Here is a 21,951-nt window from a genome sequence, read left to right as displayed (position 1 = left end):
TGTTTTCATTTTTGTTGTTTAAATTAGATGAATTTTTTGTTCTCTTTCAGAGGAAGGTCACAGGTCAGGCTCAGTTCTTGTAAAGCTGAGGTTTACAGTGTGTGGTGCATGGAAACATGAATCCCACGTGCTTTGGAAATTAATATATATATATATATAGTAACTAGCATACATACAGGTGTTGCGGAGGCTACAACATAATAAACACACTTGATCGGGATCACTGCTTCTTGGTCTTCCTTTATTGTGCACAAGAGAAATCACTTTACAGGAGAACTGCAGGCAGGCTAAGGTCTGAAGCTTAGTCACAATGTGCAGTCTTATGTAGGCATAGACAGGATAACATAGCATGAGGGAGTGTGTGGAGATATCTGTCTGAAACGAGGAAAGACCGTTATTAGATCCTAGAAAAGGGAGGAAGAGGAGCAGAAAGTCGAGGTGCAAACATCCTGCAGCTGCCAGTTATCAGAAATACCTTACTGCTGAGCAGGGAAGTAGAAGGTCACAGCACCTTCACTGTGGAGAACCTTGTGGGCTAAGAATGACCTCTTGAGCTAAAACACTGGGTTACACAAAGACACTATAGACATATGTACAAGTTCAACAAGTTACTATCAGGTTGTATCAAGACAATAAATTTCCATTACACAAGCTATGCAAAACATGGACAAATGCCAACAAGTTAATAGAATAGAATAGAATAGAATAGAATAGAATAGAATAGAATAGAATAGAATAGAATAGAATAGAATTTACACGCCACAGAAGCATCCAAAAATACAGAAAGTACAAGAAAATAACAATAATTAAGTAATATGCATCCCTGGTGTCTGCACACAGCAGGTCCAAGGCCCCACTGTCTCCGGTTGGACAGTCCACATACTGGCTGAATGTGGGGAGAGTGGTAGAGAGCGATGTATGATTAAAGTCTCCTGAGATGACGATCAGAGACTGAGGATGTGATGTTTGCAGCTGGGACACTGAACTATGGATGAGCTCACAGGCTGCAGCAGCATCAGTAGAGGGGGGGATGTAAACTGTAATCGCCGGGATAATGGATTATAAAACAACAAAACAAAATCATGTAATCAAACCAGAAAAGTCAGTTTGTTTAGCAATATCCTGGTCTGTAGCTTTTGTTAGCTTTGTAAATGTTAATGTAACACACTACTATGTGCATCAATATATAAGTCTTTGTGTCTTTATAGTTAAAAACAATCCAACAAACAAAACATGAATATTCACTGCATACAATGATGCGATCATGGCCATCAAAAAAAACTTTTTAAAAATGTATTTATTCATTGTGGCAACCAAATAATAGTCCTAGTCTTTCTATTTTAAACAGTTTTAAAAACAGAAACATAACTGCATCAACATGTTCTCTTAGCAAAGTATTGTTGGGTATTGTGTTGCAGTTAGTGTTCATTTAGCAAGACATGCTGCAATATCATATATGATTGTTGAGTGATGTTAATTCTGTTAGTAAAGATAATGTACAAGTTACCAGACTGTTTTTGATAAAACTTTTCTTTGTATATTTATATACATGTTTAGAAAAAGATGACGTCTATATATATATGAGAATATCAGGGCTGCATATATGGGTTCCTATAGACCATGTTTCCCTGGCTTCTGTTTTTACAGTGATTGTCTTACAACAGAGAAATTTATAAGAATCCTAAAAGATTATATTTAAAAAGGTGAAAATCCTGCAAGACTTTTTGACTTGAGATTTTACAATTTGCTAGTTTGCAAGTTTTATATTTCTGAGCATGTGTCGTCTTTTTCAGTTTGCCTACAGCAGTAAATGTGGATGAAGAGGATGTTGTCAAGAAAAGGGGGACGGTTTTGTTATTGGTGTGGACGGCACTGTAGTAATGCAGTATTTGTATCAGAGGAGGGCGCACTAATGGAGGACGTGGGCGTGTCAACTTTCGTATGTGTAAGCGCTAAATCTCTAAATTGGTGCTTCTACACTATTGTTGCGCACGTATGGGCACAGTTAAATAGGTTTACAGACGAATAAAATCAGCATCACCCACAATATTAAAATAGAAGGGGTTCCACTACGTATGTCGCCATCTTTACTAAGGGACAATAACCCTACTGCTATAACACAACTTGTTGTAATTTGCTAAAACTCAGGATATCGTTACTTTATATTGGTTTCGAGTGTTCATGAAAGCAGATTTCTATTCAGAGCATCATACACCGACTTACAAGGGCAAATATCAAAACCTGTATATACGTTTCTGTCACAAAAGGTTAGCGAGCGGGTCTCCGTCGCCATGTTTACTTTGGGTGACGCCAACTCTCTTCCATTTTCCTCCGCCTCTGGTTGTCAAGAAGATGGCAGCTTCCAGGCAGGCATGAGAGGAAATACTTCTTCACAAATCGAATGAATTTGGATTATTGCCGCAAGATTAGAGCACATACCGGTGTTTTTGCAATTACTGCATCGAATTAAGTGAGTAAAATTCTAAAGTGTTTGTGCCTTTTTCGGTTTGTTATGTTTTGTTGTAGCAAACCGCCCGGCCATTTTTCTTGTGGGAGCTGTAGAAGTAGGCCGATTGTCGAAAATATGGCTGCTTCCAGAGACGGCATGAAACATAATAACACTGTGTTTAAGCTGATAACCTCAATTTAGCTGCGTTTTAGGAGCGTTGTTGCAACTACATTTGTATCAGGTAAATGATGCATTTGAAAGGGATTTGAGATTACGTTGAATTTAATTGTGAAATTAGGCGACGCTTTGACAGAAGCCAACCCTGCAGCTAACGCTGTTAGCGCGAGCAAATTAGGTTGAGCATCTAGCCGCTACGGCTAACGGAGCACAGCTAACACTGGAATCCCTTTGAATGCTGCGTTTGCACTTTAAAATTGACTATATTTCAGTAAATCGTTCGATTCACGTTGAGACGCGTGATTTTCTCAGCACACACTGCTGGTAAAGTATGCTTGGGACATTTTTCTAACATTATTTACTGCGTTAAAGGGGTTGCAAAGAATGCTAAGCTTGCTAGCTACAATATGGCGACTCCCAGAGAAGCATGAAAATAGCCGACTCTTGCTAACGATTCTAACGGTTGATTAAATCTGTGTTGCCACTGCGTGTTGTTCTGCTTGACCGGCTTACAACCAATCTGTTGAATTTGTGATCATTGCGGTGTGCTTGTTTGCCGGTACAGTGGGCTAGCTCTCATGTATTTTTCTTTTTCATTCGCTTCCGCCATTTTTCAGACGGGCAGTAGCGTTAGCGGGGGTTTGTTTGGCTGCAAGATGGCTGCTTCCATGGATTGAATTCAATGGTTAGAAACAACTAAGAAAAAACTTGGGTGATGAAAAGATTTCGTGTTTGTGCTGAACACAACTGCTGCATCGAGTCTGTATTGATTGTTTTAAATCAGGAGTTGGTCGAAAAGTGCTGTGCGGATTTAGTTTCTTCGGATTGAATGTATTCGTGAACCGGGGCTAGCCGCTAACGGTTCAGCTGATCTGACCGCAGTAGCACTTGTAGAAGTTAGCCACAGTGTTCTGTCAGATGCTGCCGTGAGATTTCTTTTGTTTTTGTTGTGGATATGGCGCGATTCGTTGAGCAGGTAAAACAAATATGGCTTTATTATTCTTTCGGCAGAAGTCATGTCTGCCCCTGGCTCCGCGGTGTCTGGGACCACGGCGTCGGTTCTGCAGCCGCGATGGAAACGGGTCCTCGGATGGTCCGGTCCTGTTCCCCGGCCCAGACATGGACACAGAGCTGTGGCTATAAAGGAGCTTATGGTTGTCTTCGGCGGTGGAAACGAAGGGATTGTGGATGAGTTACATGTATACAACACAGGTAAGATTAACTTTGCATGTGGAACTTTGCCGCTTATTTCCTGCAGATCGGATAATGTTGTACACAAACACGTACACAAATAAAAACCACGATGATATAAAGCAGTTTTGAGCAGTTTTCGCCTAAAACTGCTGATTTTAATATATATTCGTGACCTGCAAAACTAAATAGCGTCCAGGCCGCAGCAGGCCGAACGGAGCCGTGTCTGATTAAATTTGGCCCCCTCTGCCGGGTAAAGGCTTCTAATGCACGTTAAAAAAGGCGGGCTAAAATAAAATGGATGATGCTGGTTGGTTTAAGCATATCCTCTGCCCCAGTTTCCTGCACCTAAACCAATAAGGACAGACAAACTTAGCAAATGTGGTTTGTGTGTGTTCCCATCCATAAGTGCAGATATTGGTTTAATAAGAGAGCTGCTCACTGCTTAGACTGTTTAGAAATACACAGCCCTGTTGTGGTCGTAACTTCATTCATATTAAGGATAAGTTGATATGCCTACGTGCACAAAGATAACCCCCATTGTTGTTGTTGTGTTTTTGTTTTTTTCCCAGCAACAAACCAGTGGTTTATCCCAGCAGTCCGTGGTGATATTCCCCCTGGTTGTGCTGCGTATGGTTTTGTCTGTGATGGCACAAGGTTGCTGGTATTTGGTGGAATGGTGGAGTATGGAAAGTACAGCAACGATCTCTATGAACTACAGGTAATCTTTCTGTGTAAACTCCCCTGGAGTTTTACATTAAACTTGCCCGTTTCTCAACTAAGTGGTTGACGCATTTAGTTAATTTGAGTATAGTTCAATTCAAAACATTTTCCAGGCATGTTAGTTTTTTGAAATACCTGTTATTGTAGCTCGAGCATGAAAAGGAGGTGGTTGTGTTTACAGAGCAGTGTTCGTACGCAAGGCGTCGTACGACAAGATCATCACCAGCTGGACATTATGCGTGCACATTTCTGCAGCTACATATCAGTTTGTCTGTCTGCATTAGAGATTACTGATACAGGAAAGAGAAAGTCGAAGTCAACTCCCTCACTGTCCACTGTAACAAAGTTTTACCCTTTTGCATGTGTTCAACGCTCAGCTACAGACAGTCACTGTAAGCCTCTGGTCAGCATGATTGAAACGGAATTCTCATTTGTCAAATGTGGGAAGTGCATCGCATACCTGCTGGTGTCACTGAGTCGGTTAATCCTGACCGTGCACTTCAGAGGATTAAATTAAAGGAGTAATGCAGTGCGGTCCATCTACAGTCTTATGTAACTGTTGAGGGTTGGAACAGTAATATTTAAAATAATAATTTGTGATTGCCTGTTGAATGGTTCAGCTCCATTTTAGGTTTTTACTACAATGAAGTCACATTTTTGTGAAGGAGAATCTAAAACATAATTAAGTCTGTGGTCAAATTTCATGCTGATCAATTTATGTTTTTTTTCTGCGCCTCAGTTATGTTTGATTTAATTAATCAGACATGTGCCCAACTGTCTTTATTGTCAGATTGGCAAAATATGTTGCAAAATAAGTTTTCTGAACCAGTTTCCAGATACATGTATACACACTGGAAAATGGAATCGACACAAAATGAATAAGCAGTGTACAACTAGGTAAAAAAAAATAAGTGCAGAATCTAAAATGGGATTAGTGCATTGTAATTAAATACATTGATTTAATCCCAATGTTCTACACAAAGTCCTATCCTTACTATTAAATTGTCAGGTCAACTTGTTCTGCAACTTTAAATACTGAAATGTTTCGACCCTCGTTTCTGTTACAGGCCAGCAGATGGGAATGGAAAAAGTTGAAAGCAAAAAACCCGAAGAATGGCCCTCCTCCTTGTCCTCGTCTCGGCCACAGCTTTTCACTGGTTGGCAACAAATGCTACTTGTTTGGTGGGTTAGCCAATGACAGTGAAGACCCAAAAAACAACATTCCCAGGTACAGATGTTTTCCTTGCTGCCGCTGCTTGAGCCCTCTGAGGCTTGTTTTCTTGAGAATCTACTTCACCAACAACATGCGCGTGACTGTTTTCTCTTTCTCAGATACCTGAATGATCTATACACACTCGAGCTCCGTGCGGGTTCCAGCGTGGTTGGATGGGATATTCCGATCACATACGGAGTTCTGCCTCCTCCTCGTGAGAGCCACACGGCTGTGGTATACACAGAAAAGACGAGCAGGAAGTCTCGCTTGATAATCTATGGAGGAATGAGCGGTTGTCGTCTTGGAGATCTATGGACACTTGATATCGGTAGGTTTCTAAAGTGTAAATGGAAAAATAGCAGCAATAAAATTATAAATGCTCTGCTGTCAGCCCTTAGAGACACTGCTGCTGTTTACACCCAATCAGAACAAAGAGAGCTGAACATTTCACTGTTAGAGTTCCCCACTGTCAGGAGGGATATGAAAAGTTAATGTTTGACAATCACATGTGAATTTCTCTTACATGACGTGCTTTGATTAATCTGGTAGCATTTGATAAAACATTGAAGCTTTTGTATAACACCCTGCTGCTTGTCACTGTCTCCAGACACTCTGACATGGAACAAACCATCAGTAAGCGGCACAGCGCCACTTCCCCGAAGTCTTCACTCTGCCACTACCATCACAAACAAGTAAGACAACTGCTGCACATTTCCAATAACACAGTGAATTTTGCTTTCAGACATTGTTGGAATTCCCTGTAGAAAAGACTGTGTCTGGTAGCAGGATCTCACTTCATTTTCTCTCTGTGCAGGATGTATGTTTTTGGAGGATGGGTTCCTCTGGTGATGGATGACGTCAAAGTGGCAACCCACGAGAAAGAGTGGAAATGCACAAACACTCTTGCCTGCCTAAATCTTGGTTTGTCTAACTCTATATTTAATATGCTTGATTTATTATTTGAAAAGTTTCTACCAGTTTTAACTTCTGAATAATGTTTCTGTAGACACCATGTGTTGGGAAACAGTATTGATGGATACTCTTGAAGACAACATCCCCAGGGCCCGTGCAGGCCACTGTGCTGTGGCCATCAATTCCAGACTGTATGTTTGGAGTGGCCGTGACGGTTATCGTAAAGCTTGGAACAACCAAGTCTGTTGTAAAGACCTCTGGTACTTGGAAACAGGTGGGTGTTCTGTTACATGAGTGAAGTCAGTGGCTCAAATTGTCAGATTGTACCATTGTTGTTAAATTTGTTATTTTCTACCGCAGAGCGGCCGCACGCCCCAGCCAGGGTGCAGCTAGTCCGTGCCAACACAAATTCCCTGGAAGTGAGTTGGGGTGCAGTGTCCACAGCTGACACCTACTTGCTGCAGCTGCAGAAGTATGACATCCCTGCGACTCCAGCTGCAGCATCACCAGCCATGAGTGCAACCCCATCGCAGCCTCTTAACTCTCCAAAGAGCCCTGCACCGGCTGCTGCAGCACCCTCCGCTCAGAGCTTGCCGCAGACAGGTATTCCACTAGTGCCCAATTATTTTTTACTTTTCATGTCCAGTGTTGTCACTACAGCAAGAAGCTCGACAACTGCAAAAGCACACAAGTTCTAATCATCTGGTTCCTTTATTTTACAGCCGTTTTAAAGGTTGCAGCTCAACAGTCTGCTACAGGCACATCTGTTGTCACAGTTCGCCCCAGCCAGCCGGGGAAATCTCCTGTCACTGTGACATCCCTTCCTCCAGGTGTTCGAATGGTAGTGCCTGCCCAGACCACCCAAGGATCGGTATGACCAATTTTGTACAGCATTTTAGCATGTTTCAGATTTGGCATGGCGTGCATTGTTAGATCAACAAATGTGTTCAATAATATTTTACTTGTCCATTTTCAGCCAATTGGAAGTAGCCCTCAGATGAGTGGCATGGCAGCTTTAGCTGCTGCAGCTGCAGCAACACAGAAGATCCCGCCCTCTTCTGCAGGCACTGTCCTCAATGTTCCTGCAGGTGCCACCATTCTCAAAACAGTTGCTGTTTCCCCTGGCACAACCACAGTGAAAGTGGCTTCTCCAGTCATGGTACACATCTCAGCAATTGTTCTTGTTTCTAACATTGTGAGCGTTCTGATAATCACAAGTCAGTTATTAACATCATTTTGTGCTTGTAGGTCAGTAACCCAGCTACCCGGATGTTGAAGACAGCTGCAGCCCAGGTCGGCACAGCAACCGCGTCCTCTCCCACCACCACCAGACCCATCATCACTGTGCACAAGTCAGGCGCAGTCACAGTAGCTCAGCAGGCCCAGGTGGTCACCACTGTGGTGGGAGGAGTGACCAAGACTATCACCTTGGTCAAGAGTCCCCTCACCATGGGCAGCAGTGGCACTCTGGTAAGAAAACAGGAATTCTGTAGCACAATGTTAATACTGAAACGCTACTCTGAGAGCACCCTTTGGTGCTTTCACAAGCATGCTGTAAATCATGGATTCTGTAAATCGCTTTTTCACACTTGGTATGTGTGACTGTTTTGGTCACAAGATGGGGACAACATGAGTTTGAACCAGTAGGGGAGGCTGTAAAAGTTGGCCTGCAGTGACTGTTGGAGAACTCTACTAAGAAAACGGGGAGCATGATGTTAGTGATCTGCATGACTGTTGGTCAGTTAGGGCTGGAATGATTCATAGAGCCACAAGTTTAGTGGTCCACCTTCCCACTGAACTCCCTGTGCTGTCCGATGTTTTCTGGTGACTCATGAACTTGAGTCTCTCTCCTATGTCGGCAGATCTCCAACCTTGGCAAGATGATGTCTGTGGTACAAACCAAGCCAGTGCAGACATCAGCTGTCACAGGCCAGGCTTCCACTAACCCTCTCACACAGATCATACAGGTCAGCTATCTGCATGAGTGCAGGAAAAAACAGGAGGTAGCTTAAAACTCCTGAGACAGGCACCAGATGTCTTTCTTCAGATGGTTTGCATAACGTGTGCCTCTTTTCCCAGACAAAGGGTCCCCTCCCAGCCGGCACCATCCTGAAGCTGGTGACTTCTGCAGATGGCAAACCCACAACCATCATCACCACTTCCCAGGCGGGAGGCACGGGAAACAAGCCCACTATCCTCAACATCAGTGGCGTCTCTCCAACCACGACAAAGCAGGGCACCACCATCATAAAGACCATCCCCATGTCGGCCATCATGACCCAGCCTGGAGCTACAGGTCGAAACTCATTCACGTTTACACTACTAGAACTACATAACTGGGCAGCCTGCACATTGAGATCTGTGCTGTAAAACAGCACTTACAATGATGTTAATGCAGTGTTTAATGTCACATGGTTGATGTGTGGTGATTTTGTGCCACAACAAAATTAGCTGTAATGTAGGTTTGATGCTTTTAATATTTAATTGTCCAGCAATTAACATGAATAAAAATAATTGGCAAGAATTGTTTGCAGGTTGAAATCGATAATTAGGTTTGGTCTTCAGTTGACATCAGATGAAGAATAGTTTCAGGCATATGTGTCTTTGTCATTCCAGGTGTGACAAGCAGCGCTGGTATGAAAACACCAATCACAATCCTTACCACAAAGGTAATGACCACTGGAACTCCTGGTAAAATCATCACTGCAGTGCCCAAACTTGCCACTGCAGCCGGCCAACAGGGACTGACACAGGTAAGCTCACTCTGTTTGTGTACTAACCTTTGTAGATAGTGTTTGTTTTGCTATTTTGGGGTTAAGACTAAACCTGAATCTTCTGTTTCTAGGTGGTCTTGAAGGGTGCTCCTGGGCAACCTGGCACTATTTTGCGCACTGTGCCCATGAGCACGGTGGGTGGTGTTCGTCTCGTTACACCAGTGACAGTGTCTGCCGTTAAACCCGCTGTCACCACTCTGGTTGTCAAGGGGACTACTGGTAAGGATGACCGTGGTTGTGATTTTGCTTTTAAGTGATTAATTATCAGCTGACGTGAATATGTCACCACAGATCATGTACTTTCTACAGTGTACTCTGTTTTCATTGTTCAATGCCTTCCTGCTTCCAGGTGTCACCACTCTTGGCACAGTCACTGGTACAGTCTCAACTAGTTTGGCAGGAGGCACAGTTGATAGTTCAAATGCTTCTCTGGTTACCCCCATCACCACGCTGGGAACCATCGCTACCCTGTCCAGTCAGGTCATCAACCCAACTGCCATAACTGTGTCAGCTGCTCAGACTAGCCTGACCTCTGCCTCCACACTGCCCTCCTCTACCATCACAGTGCAGGTAAAACCCAGCAGCTCGTCTTTCATCAGCTTGCAACATCTGCATCTTAGTCATTAGGCCATGAGGTTATTGCACTAGTTTGCATCATAAGCTTTTTTGTATTACAGCCCAAGGAAATTACTGCAGAGGAAGGTGTTGCTGCCTATTTCTCTTATCACAAAACGACAGAACTGCTGCAAGGAAAATAGGGAAGACATACTCTGTGCCTTTAGGATCTCTAAATTTGCTTTCTTCCTTCCAGAACCAGCCCACCCAGGTGACTCTGATCACAACTCCCAGTGGCGTAGAGGCTCAACCAGTGCAGGATCTACCTGTGTCGATCTTGGCTTCACCAACCTCTGAGCAGCCCAGCTCCACTGAAGCTGGAGCAGGCGGAGAGGGCTCCGGCACCGTCACACTGGTCTGCTCCAACCCTCCCTGTGAGACCCACGAGACAGGAACAACCAACACAGCCACCACCTCGTCTGCCACCATCGGAGCAGGACAGGTCTGCTCCAACCCTCCCTGTGAGACCCACGAGACCGGAACCACCAACACAGCCACCACCTCTTCTGCTACAATCGGTGCAGGGCAGGTGTGCTCCAACCCACCATGTGAGACCCATGAAACGGGCACCACCAACACAGCCACAACTGCATCCTCAAACATGACTGCGTTACGCGTGTGCTCCAACCCGCCGTGCGAGACCCACGAAACAGGGACAACTAACACGGCTACCACAGCGTCGTCTAACATGGGAGGAGTCCAGCAGTTGTGCTCCAATCCACCCTGCGAGACCCACGTGACGGGCACCACCAACACATCCACCCAAGCTTCCTCCAACATGAACGCAGGCCAGACTAGCACCGTGCAGAGAGTGTGCTCCAATCCACCCTGCGAAACCCACGAGACGGGGACCACCAACACTCCGTCCACAGCCACCTCCAGCATGGGAGGAGACCAGACCAGCACGGCGACGGGCATGGTCCAGAGGGTTTGTTCCAACCCACCATGTGAAACACACGAGACCGGGACCACCAACACAGCCACCACCGCCACCTGCAGCATGGAGACAGGCGAAGGCACAGGTATGTAAACATACTGCACACGCTGGAATGTATAATATAGTTATAATTAACCAATTAAACAACATAAGGTAAGTGAGTTAATCATTCACTGATAGATTTAAAATTAAAAAGGTGAAGTTCTACGTATCAGCTTGTTCTTGCTCTTCATTTTTTAATCAAAGAAACCAGATTAAAGACGCAGTTTGTCACATGGTTGATAGTTGTTTTGCATCCAGCAAGTAAAATGTATGTTTTCTTTGTCATCAGCAGCCCAGCAGACAGAGGAAGGAGCAGAAGGTACCAGCAGCACAGAAGTGGCCTCCACCACTGCAGCAACTGGCATGGCTACCACCACCCAGGGCAGGGCCATTACTACTGTCACTCAGTCTACACCAGCTCCTGGACCCTCTGTACCCGTAAGAATAGCACACAATTTCTGTCACAATTCCTTGGCAATGGTAGTCATGTTACTCACAGCAGATGTATAGCTTAACGCTGCAAGTCCAATAGAAAAGAAACATAGAATTTTCAGAATGTTCTGTTTTTTCTCATTGTGGCCGATGCGTACGTTTTATCTTTGTTTCCCTCTAGTCGATCTCATCAATCACAGAGGGGGCGAGTACTGCTGCCAGCTCCACAGAGGAGCCCATGCAAACTGATGAGGCAGCATCAGCAGAAGCTGCACCTGCTGAGGAGGGAGCCACTGCTATGGAGACACAAGCAGAGGTGAATAATGTATAACGTCACACAAAGCCGATGCCAGCCTTGCATTCTGAGATTCCATTCAGTCGTGCAGTTCTTTTTGCAGTCATTTGATGGAACTGCTCTTATGTGTTTCTCCAGGGAGAAGCAGCAGCAGCGACAGCGTTGAACCTGCCTTCAGAGCTGATGTCTGAGGGCCAGGGAGCCACACTGATGGTGACGGGGCTGTCGGATGAGGAACTGGCTGTGACTGCAGCAGCAGAGGCAGCTGCTCAGGCAGCAGCCACCGAAGAAGCCCAGGCCCTCGCTATCCAGGCCGTTCTCCAGGCAGCTCAGCAAGCCGTAATGAGTGAGTATAAGCATCGCTTTGTATAGTCAGACTAGGATTTACTTTGAACTGTAACATCAGAGATCAAGCCCTGGCTTTATTTATAGAAGGAAAAGACATGAAGATGGATTTTTTTTTTTCATTTTTAAACATTTAACAACAGCAAGATGATGCTTAGCAGATGTGTGCTGTAGCTCTGAAACCTCCTTAAGGCTGCATTTGTTGAGTATTATTTGTATTTTTTACAGATGAGGGTGATGCTGCTGGAGAGAGCCAGCAACCCACCACCATCCCCATCATGCTGACCCAGCAAGAGCTTGCAGCCCTTGTCCAGCAGCAGCAGCAGCTGCAGGAGGCTCAGGCTGCAGCCCAGCAGGCTGCCGTGGACACGAGCTTACCCACTGAGGGCCTCGCTCCTGCTGACAGCCTCAACGACCCTTCTGTCGAGAGCAACGGACACAATGAAATGGCTACTACAGTCACTGGTGCTGTGGCGTCCCTTCTGCCACGCACCACTGCTGAGAGTAAGTCTTGGTGCTTTGTTTTTTTTTTGAGATTCTTGGGATGTTGTTTTGTACAGTCGGTTAACCTTTTTGTTTCTTTTTCCACCACTCAGCACTCGCTCCATCAAGTACATTTGCACCCTCTGTATCCGTGGCAAGTCCAGCCAAGCTGCAAGCAGCAGCCGCTCTAGCAGAGGTCGCCAATGGCATCGAGGGAGAGGTCAGTCATAGTACTAAAGATCTGGTTGATTAAGGGATATTTTTTATTTTATTTTATTTTTTCCCCAATTGACAATATGTTTTGTTTCCATACAGAAACAAGCCCCTCAACCAACCCCAGTGAAGCCTGTTGTAAAAAAAGAGAACCAGTGGTTTGACGTCGGGATTGTTAAAGTGACAAATATGGTTGTCACCCACTTCTATGTGCCAGCAGATGATTCTCAAGGAGATGTAAGTGTCTCGGGGGGCTCCTTTCATGCTTCGATGGCTATGCATTATTGCTCTCACTGCATCTCTAATCGCTTATTATTTTTGTTTGGTAGGATGACTCTGGCATCATGCCAGACTACAGCCAGATGAAGAAAATGGAGCTTCAGCCTGGAACAGCTTACAAGTTCCGTGTTGCTGGAATCAACGCTTGCGGTCGTGGAGCTTTCTCGGAGATCTCTGCGTTTAAGACTTGCCTACCAGGTTTCCCAGGGGCACCTTGCGCCATCAAAATCAGCAAGGTACACACAGCCGTGCAACAGTTTCTCTTGTTGTGTTTTGTTGGATTTTACACTCTGGTGTATAAAACGTGAGCAAGGCACTGAGTAGTATCTGTTCTCTGTGTCTCCCCAGAGCCCAGACGGTGCCCACCTGACCTGGGAGCCGCCCTCGGTGACGTCAGGGAAGATCATTGAGTACTCCGTGTACCTGGCTATCCAGAGCAACCAGACAGCTGAAGCCAAGGCCTCCACCCCGGCACAGCTAGCCTTTATGCGTGTGTATTGTGGACCCAACCCCTCTTGCTTGGTGCAGTCGTCCAGCCTCTCCAACGCCCACATCGACTACACCACCAAGCCAGCCATCATCTTCCGCATCGCCGCCCGCAACGAGAAGGGCTACGGCCCCGCCACCCAAGTTCGATGGCTGCAAGGTGAGCGCACCGATTCACAAACTGGCTCATCAGTTGATTAATAGATAAATGGATATGTTCTAACCATTTTCCTGCTTTCTAGAATCTGGCAAAGACGCAGCCTCTGCAAAACCGGCCCCCAAAAGACCAGGCACCTCTCCCGATACGTAAGTAACAGCATTGATGTTTCCCACTGCGCCCACAAACAGACATGATCATGGCACCGATGAATGAAAACGTGCAATACTTATTCTGGTTTTGTGTCCTCCTGCAGTAAGACTACTGGTCCAAAGAAAGCAAGGACGGACCAGTGAGGTTGCCCAGAGACCCCTCCCAGTCTTTTGTCCTTTTTCCACTCGCTGTCCTTTTTATCAGGAAGACTGACCTTCACCCCTCCTTCACCTCCTCATCCTAATCTCATCCTCCAACCCCCCCCTCCCCCCCCACCGTCTCAGATCAAGGCAGCAATGGAGGCAGAACAACCGTATGAAGCCAAGATGAAAGTCAAATCTGAGAGATGTTTCTGTAGATAAAACCCTCCTTCCTCCTCGTTCTGTTGGTCGTACTATTTTTAGAGCAACACAAACCTAGAAGCACATTATCTTTTTCAGTCACATCCCCTTCCATCCTTTAACATCTATTTTTGGCTTGTTTCAGTAGTTGAACAGTATAGAGAAGCATTTACATCTTTCACAAACTGGGAGCCAGCCTGAGCGCAATGTTACCTTTTTCTTTTTTTTTCTTTTCTTTTTTTTTCTCTTCGTCTGTGTTTTGTGAATTCTGGGGAGGGGGGGGGATGTAGAGAGAGACTACATGAAATGATGTACAGTGTTGAAAAAAAAGGCTGTGGAGGCATTAGTTTAGATGAGAGGAAAAATCGGTATGGAAACAAATAAAGCACTTGTCCTCAACGAATGAGGACATCATTTTTTTCCCTTTCTCTTTTTTTGCTCAAAAACAAATTTGCTTCATCGAGAACCAAGTCTGTACAGTCATCGTACTGGACTCCCATCTCCTGGTAATGTCATCACTGTGCGCTTTTTACCCCAAGATGAGGACCGGTGGCCGAAAACTTTGAAGTGGACAAAAAAGAATGGCAAAGGAAAGAGATTTGTAGAGAACGAATGACAAGACTTTGCTAGGACTGAGACTTGCAGCACACACACACACATAAAAAAAAAAAAAAACCTTGCAAAATCTTCCCAAAAAATTAGCAAGCAATGACGCAGAAGATCTTTTGTGTAGTTTATTTTTGTATTTTTTAAGCTTTTTTTTTTCTTTTTTTTTTTTTCTCCTGTGTGTATGTGTATGTTGTGTGCATTTTTAAAGAAAAACATCACTTTTTTTAACTGTTGTTCATCCCAATAGTTTGTGTTCGTGGGAAGATGGGTGGCTGTGTTGAGGGTGCCACTATATTTTTAAAAAAAAAAAGAAAAAAAATCTTCATTCAGTTGGTTGTATGTTCTTGTTGTTAACAGATGGTATTGAAAGAGAGAAAGACTTTTGTATCTGTTCCAAGTAGAACCGCAGAGGTTATAGGACTGAAGGGAACTTTGAAGTGGACCCAGGGAGAGGAGAGTTTTTACTTTGTTTACTACTCAATGCTTGTGTTGCTTCGTTTGCCAAACATGGAATTTCACGGGGTATGAGGAACGTTACCATCAGATCTTTTCATACCTTTCCCTCGTTAACATCCCGATCAGTTGTCCGACGCTTTTTATGCTCATGAATGTGGTGTCTCACCTCTTCTTTAATTTTTAGAATGGCAAAATTATATTAGTAGACATATTTTCCCTACCCTATTGATGTATGTGAATCCATTTAATAAATTTTAATTTTTTTCCTTCCACGGCTCTGTATTTCAGACTACAGATGGTGTGCAAGCTAACTGTGACATGTTCAACCCATGTGTCTTTGAATGGGGATGTCTTGGGAAAGAAAAGCTTACATAGCCGGAGTGTACTCACTTGTAAATTAGTTCGTTCATAGAGCAAGAATAAAACAAACAAAAAAAAAAAACATCTTGGCCTTTTATATAATTACCTGTAACAAACTGTTTTTACATGTTGGTCATCTCTTGATTGCCTTTTGTGTCTTTACTTATAAAAGAAACAAATATATATATAAATATATATAGTCTCCCTGATTGTTCTAATTTGCTTCTGTCAAGCTGATTCACTGTAGGAGTCTGAATCACTGCTTAGGTTCATTACAGTACAAACTTGTACAGGGAGGAGGTTTCTGACTGGACATGAGTGTATATCTACTTTGTAAGGGCGGATTCAGTTGTGATGGTAACAGCCAGGAAGAGCAGAGCCGAGGTTTGCCGCTTGCCGCCTTTTTCTCCGGCTCGCGCCTTGGCATCCGTTTGTGATTTCTCCCGATTTCTTTCTAGAAATGAACTTTCTCTTCATATGCATTCATAATTTTGTGCGTGTCAGTGTGTCTGTTGAACAAAACTAGACATGCATGCAAAAGCAGTGTATTTTAGTAGTGATGCCTTAAGTTAGACCATAAGCTGAAGGTTCTCAAAAAAAGAAAAAACATTTAATGAGTTTGTTCCTCTCTCCATGTGGTATACAATTGTGTCCTTTCCTTCCACAGTACCTTTGCTGGGTCACTATTTTTGCACCCTCGTTAGATAGGTCATCATCAGCAGTGCCGAGGTCTCTCTGAACTTTCCCTCCCACACTGGGACGAGTGCTTCTCTCAGCACTCACAGGTGTTGCGAGTTTCTCTCGGCTGTTTGCAGGTTATCTGGAAATGTCCTGTATTTTCCAATGTGTGTTTTTTGTACTGTAGGGAGTAATGTATCTTTTATCATCAAAAAATAAACATGTTAAACATAGAGCGATTTCGGTGTCTTTCTTCTCTTAAGATGCAAATATTTTTTTTTTTAAAAGCCTGACTGACTCACCTGCTGCAGGCCGCTCTGAGCCGCTCTCAGAAACGGCTTCTCCACGTCCAGGTCCTCCTTGGCGCTCCCTTCGAAGTACTCTGCTCCTATTTCCTCGCACCACTGCAGGGCCTTTCTGCGCGACACCTGCAAGGAAACACACAGCGCTGAGGTGACAGCAGAGAGAGCTTCATGTGCAGCAAAGTGCAACACAATCTGAAGTAAAGACGCCGCAGGTGAAGAACAGAAATCCCCAATTTATTTTTAGACAAATGTTATGTTTGAACATGTAAATGAGGTGTTATGTCTCCAAATCTGTACTCATTTGCATATTTCTTTTACAATCTGAACATTGGGTTAAGTCAAGTTCAAGATTCTTGTTTTGTTTTGTTGAAACATGAGAATCAAACGTTGTTACTGAGAGGATTTTGGATGCTGCTACATAAATAAGAAAATACTGTCACCAGCCAGAATCCATCCATCCATCCATTATCTATACACCGCTTAATCCTCACTGGGGTCTTGGGGGGGCTGGAGGGTGAAGGCAGGGGTCACCCTGGACAGGTCACCAGTCTATCACAGGGCTACACTTAGAGACAGACAACCAAGCACACTCACATTCACACCTACAGACAATTTAGAATCACCAATTAACCTCAACATGTCTGTAAAATAAAATTAATTTGATTCAAAACATGATGAGAATAATTCAAACCAGCTCATTTTCAGCCAATGAACTTTCAGCTGACTTCAAGTAACTTAATAAAGAAAACAAAAAGACCTAACTCTTTCTTCTCTCTCTGACGTTTGTACTGCTTCAATTAACTCCAGTTCTACTTAAATACAACATTTTAACTGCTTCTGTGTATTCATTAGGACATAAAGTACGAATTTATTGTAAAATAAATAAATACACTCAGATCCTTAATTTTTAAACTGTGACAACATTTTCATAATTTTGTTCCTGGACACCACAACAATGGATCTAAAATGAGGCGATCAAGATCAAGTCACTTCCTGGTTTAATTCAAGGGGTTTTTCCAAAAACACTGCATTAACTGTTTTTGTTTGACACAGTTCCTCCAATTTTACAGAATTAAAAGCAGTTTGACATCCAGGTGTGAACTGTTTCCTGGTTCCATGACAAGTGCTGGAGATCAACGGTCTGGAGCTGAATCCAAGTGTGAATTTGCATTTTGGTGGGTGGCATTGGAAACTCTACATACGTGGTCCAAAGATGGGATCACTAGTGTTAAGTGATGATGCAACAGCTGACAGAATTAGCAGCTAGAATTCTGAAGAGGACAGAGCTTCACATTCTGCTCTGAATTCTTGTATTTCACTCACAAAACGGTCATTTATCATCTCAGGTCATTTTTTTCGTACAATTTATAAAGCAAGCAGGGGTTTTTAATGCACAGCAACCTTGGTCACAGTCACAATTAGCAAGTACTTCCTCTCACATTTCAATAGCAAACTTCATTCTTAACCCTTTACGGGGCAAGTGACCATATTTGGTAACTTCTTTGGACGTTCAACGTGTCCATCCTGTGTTTCTCCTTGAGGTTGAAGAACCACAGGCACTTTGATTTAGTTTTTTTTATTAGCGCCAGTATCACTACCTTACAAACACAGACACTTTATAAACGCTTTGTTACTGGTTTGCATTGAACTCCACTTTGATTTCTTTTTTAGATTAGTGCCACTAATACCCCAAAGAATAGTTACTAAATGAACTTGCCCAGTGCTTTATAAATACTTTGTTGCTGGTTGTGTAACTATCATTACCTCAAACTAAAATGTATCTAAATAAATGTTTATTTTGCAGTTTGATACTTTTTATTTTATTTATTATAAATTGTCTTTTTTTTTTTAAACCATAGGCTGGCAAGTTACCATATATAGTAACTGTATTAATCTTGATTGAAGTCACAAAAGTAAAAATATCTTGAAATATCCTTCAATAACACCCTAGGGTTGAAATGTTTATTTTCCAAGTATTTTAATTAGTGCCCTATAAAGGGTTAAGTAAGTAAAGGAACCAGTGCTTAAATGATTAGTTGATTAGTAAACTGACAGAAAATCAGTTGTTACGTGTCATGATAACCGATTAATTATTGGATTTTTAAGCAAAAATGTCTTCTGGTATCAGCTTTTCAAAAGTGAAATCTGCTGGTTTTCCTGTTTGTTTTGGACTGTTAACTAGACACAAAGACATTTAACAATATTTCTCATATTTTCTGGCATTTGATACTAAAAATTTGGCTAATTTCCCTGAGGTACCCTACCAAAGGGATCAATAAAGTTCTATCTATCTAATCTAAAGCTCTTTTCTCCGTATTAACTGTTTGAAACACACACACACACGCACACACACACACACACAATCCAAACTTAAGGGCCTAAAACTAGATTTTGCCTCAGGGTACAAGACCAGGGCCACAAGATGAAGGATGGAGGACCTGCCATCAGTGGTGCAAATCTTTTAACAAATCAACAGTAAATCTAAACTAAGGAGACCCATGACAGGAAGCATACTAGTTGGTTTTTCACTGCAACTCTAAGAAAAGCTGCTGGACGACAGGAGAAGACTGACCTCCCTGTCGCTCAGGTCGGTTTTGTTGCCCACGACAATAAAAGGAAAATCAGCCGGATCCTGAGGTTCGCTCTGGAACAGAAACTCCTTCCTCCACACATCCAGGGCAGAGAAACTGGCCTCGGACGTGACATCGAACACCAGCATGCAGCAGTGGGCTCCTCTGTACAGAAGTGGACCCAGAGACTGAAACCTCTCTGTGCCTGCAGTGTCCCAGATCTGACACACAACAAACAAACACACAACACACAGTGGGATGGAAACATGACACTGAGGATTCACTGTCCTGTGTGAAATCAATGTCTGTGTGTGGTCGCCGGATGTGAGGTTGTGTTTCAGTGCAGCTGCAGGGCGGTCGGACAGGTGAGTTACCTGCAGGGTGACCGTGTTCTCCTCTATGGTGACAGTTCTGGAGAGGAAGTCCGTCCCTATGGTGGCCCGGTACATGTTGGTGAAGCGGTGGTTCACGTATCTGTTCATGAAGGAGGACTTTCCCACCCTGAGTAACACACAGAAAACACACACTCACTGTAAAATATCATAAAGGAATTCAGTCAAATCAACTCATCTGTTATAGTTTACTGAATATGTACATATGTTTTGTTAATTTCTAGTTAATTAAACTTAAAATGTGTCATATTTTATTTTGAAGGCCACTTTAGAAACATGATTTCTTATAATTTGAGGTATTTTGACTTAAAATGAGTTGAATGAATGAACAGCTGAGAGTTGTTCAATTAAGTTAAATTACGTTATAAGAAATTAAACTAGCAGGTAAGCAGATTTCCCAGGATGCACCGTGAGAGTTAAGAATCCTTTAGACTTAGGAGATGTGAAAGGAAAACAAGTCTGTAATCACTGTCTCTGTGACTAATATCTGAAGATTATTGAACTCATTTATTTAAATTCAGGTAGTTATGAAAGTGTAAATCTACCTGTTTTACATTTTAACAACTTTTAAAATGTCTTTGATCTAATTAGTGAACCTAAGAGCAGGTAACTCACTTTTTTTCTAGACAGCAGGAGAATTTGTGTTTCTAAGCTGGATGAGCTTAAAATGATTTACAGTTCTCATATACCAGATAAATGGGCAACAAACTCAGTTCTCTCTCTCTTATTTTACATACATTCAATCTTCATTTTATGTCCCACTGAGCCCTTAAACACTATCCTTCACACTTTGATCATTTCCTTTGAGGAATTCCACTCAGCCTGGCAGTAAATCAGGAAGTAAATGAAAGTGAAACGCCATCAGGGCAGCAACAAATCAAAAACGCTCAAATTGACTGAAATAAGATGTCAAAGTTACCCCGTGTTCCCTATGAGGATTATTTTCAGAGTGACAGGATCCTTTATGTCGCTCATGTTAACCTGTCTGTCCCACCGGAGCGTCACCTGCTGCTGCTGCCTTCAAGTGCTCCTCGGAAATTCCTCTTTTCCTTTTATTGATGCAGCAGGAAGTGTTTTTATTGAGGGCTGCAGCCAGGATGTTAAACCAATCGCCCTTTATCTTCCCCCTTCCTCTAAACGCACTGTCTCTAAGGTCACATTACTTTGACCCTTATTTGTCTTCTTCTTCAACTGTTAAACCACATTGGCTGAGTTGTTGTTGTTGTTGTTTTCTTTTCTTTTTTTTTAAAATAACATGCCTGTAAAATTTTGAAATCAAGAAATCAAACATCCAAGATTATCAGTTTAAACTCCCTCTAGGTGGCTACAACTCCCAAACTACAACCAAATCCTGAGCATTGTTCTCAGAGCTCTAAACACTGTGATGCTTCTGAAGGCATCAGGCTGCTTTCTGTTTGACACGTTGCTGACCTCTGTCCTCTTTTTTCCGTCATGGTACAAAGATCAGAGCCACAGCTGGTTTAAACTGTTTTTATAAAGCTGTAAATATGAAAATGAATATCTCCTTATTTCACAAACACACAGACAGACAGACTTCTGGTGTCATTTTGCAGAAAACAACAGACGGCAGTGCTTTTTTTTTGTCTTTGAAAAATATTTCATAAAAAAAAAAAAAAAATCATCCTCTGTTTTATTTATTTATTTATTACACTAAAATCAAAACACTGAATGCCAATAATGAAAGTTAAATATTATGTAATCTACTGTATATAGCGTTGGATTATTTCTCAGTTCCCCCACTGGAGGGCAGTGTAGGCCTCAGGTGATTCACCTTTCCTCTTTCCAGTTGGTACCATCAGGTGGTGATATTATGTTCAACTGGTTTCTCTTTTATTGCTGTTCAACTGGAAGTGAAGCTACTTTATTTAATAAAACTCAACATATGCTGAATATTTTAAGCAAATGCAGAAGAAAAGCTGATATAAAATTAGGAAGAAAAGCATCAGAGGTTAAAATTAATTGTAATATTTCAGTCTTTCCTCTGGTGTTGGGAATAAATAGCAACATTAAAATAATCTGCCTAAATGCATTTAAATGTAAGCATTTAGCACATCAATATAGAAATAGCACAACAAAACAATAAAACCCTGCTGCAATAAACTTTGATCCTGTGCAGCCAAATACTGTCAAAACCTGCAGGACTGTATTTTAAAATAAATCTCATGGTGGTGCCAAATCTTTTCAAATATGACAAGGTTGATTTTGGAGAAATATGTACATAATGATGCATGTGTTGTTGTAGAATATTTCCATTTGTTGTGATGTTGACAGTAGAAAATAGGGTTTTGTGTAAGCATCGTATAATTTCAGTGAAGAGCAGGAATGAGCGAGAATACACAATGT

The 21,951-nt window shown here is 42.7% G+C and overlaps 2 protein-coding genes across 4 annotated transcripts; one reads left to right on the top strand and one right to left on the bottom strand.

Annotated features, from left to right (window-relative positions):
* The first annotated feature begins 2,321 nt into the window (after positions 1-2,321).
* Positions 2,322-15,724, top strand: hcfc1a (host cell factor C1a). 3 transcript variants are annotated; one of them, XM_008293464.1, is made up of 28 exons: positions 2,322-2,470; positions 3,638-3,838; positions 4,390-4,538; positions 5,608-5,768; positions 5,873-6,081; positions 6,361-6,445; positions 6,568-6,674; positions 6,760-6,939; positions 7,026-7,268; positions 7,388-7,536; positions 7,642-7,824; positions 7,914-8,135; positions 8,528-8,632; positions 8,745-8,961; positions 9,282-9,418; positions 9,511-9,658; positions 9,789-10,009; positions 10,251-11,076; positions 11,326-11,471; positions 11,647-11,781; positions 11,899-12,106; positions 12,334-12,609; positions 12,702-12,808; positions 12,904-13,038; positions 13,131-13,316; positions 13,429-13,726; positions 13,809-13,872; positions 13,980-15,724. In XM_008293464.1, exons 2-28 carry the CDS (start codon positions 3,643-3,645, stop codon positions 14,017-14,019), a joined length of 5,133 nt encoding a protein of 1,710 aa, XP_008291686.1. In that variant the 5' UTR covers positions 2,322-2,470; positions 3,638-3,642; the 3' UTR covers positions 14,020-15,724. The 3 variants fall into 3 exon arrangements, with proteins under 3 accessions (XP_008291686.1, XP_008291685.1, XP_008291688.1); XM_008293463.1 differs by having other exon boundaries at positions 11,323-11,471; XM_008293466.1 differs by lacking the exon at positions 8,528-8,632 and having other exon boundaries at positions 11,323-11,471.
* LOC103365899 (ras-related protein Rab-7a) lies at positions 14,463-20,562 on the bottom strand. Its single transcript, XM_008293467.1, has 5 exons — positions 20,507-20,562; positions 19,570-19,696; positions 19,198-19,416; positions 16,623-16,748; positions 14,463-16,501 (listed from the first exon to the last, which is right to left on the bottom strand). Exons 1-5 carry the CDS (start codon positions 20,560-20,562, stop codon positions 16,415-16,417), a joined length of 615 nt encoding a protein of 204 aa, XP_008291689.1. The 3' UTR covers positions 14,463-16,414.
* Between the last annotated feature and the right edge of the window lie 1,389 nt (positions 20,563-21,951).

This window comes from Stegastes partitus, unplaced genomic scaffold (assembly GCF_000690725.1).
Source record: "Stegastes partitus isolate 25-593 unplaced genomic scaffold, Stegastes_partitus-1.0.2 Scaffold888, whole genome shotgun sequence".
Lineage (NCBI taxonomy): Eukaryota > Metazoa > Chordata > Actinopteri > Pomacentridae > Stegastes > Stegastes partitus.
Note: the sequence above shows the minus strand (reverse complement) of the source record. Positions and strands in the feature narration are given on the sequence as shown.

Excerpts from the sequence above, each read along its gene's own strand:
- hcfc1a (XM_008293463.1), top strand. The coding sequence starts at position 3,643 with ATGTCTGCCCCTGGCTCCGCGGTGTCTGGGACCACGGCGTCGGTTCTG. Across the intron at positions 7,269-7,387 it reads TCAGAGCTTGCCGCAGACAG|CCGTTTTAAAGGTTGCAGCT; the intron begins GTATTCCACTAG and ends TTTATTTTACAG. Across the intron at positions 12,107-12,333 it reads AGCTCAGCAAGCCGTAATGA|ATGAGGGTGATGCTGCTGGA; the intron begins GTGAGTATAAGC and ends TATTTTTTACAG.
- LOC103365899 (XM_008293467.1), bottom strand. The coding sequence starts at position 20,562 with ATGAGCGACATAAAGGATCCTGTCACTCTGAAAATAATCCTCATAGGG. Across the intron at positions 19,697-20,506 it reads ATCCTCATAGGGAACACGGG|GGTGGGAAAGTCCTCCTTCA; the intron begins GTAACTTTGACA and ends TGTGTTACTCAG. Across the intron at positions 16,502-16,622 it reads CTCAGAGCGGCCTGCAGCAG|TACAAAAAACACACATTGGA; the intron begins GTGAGTCAGTCA and ends TACTCCCTACAG.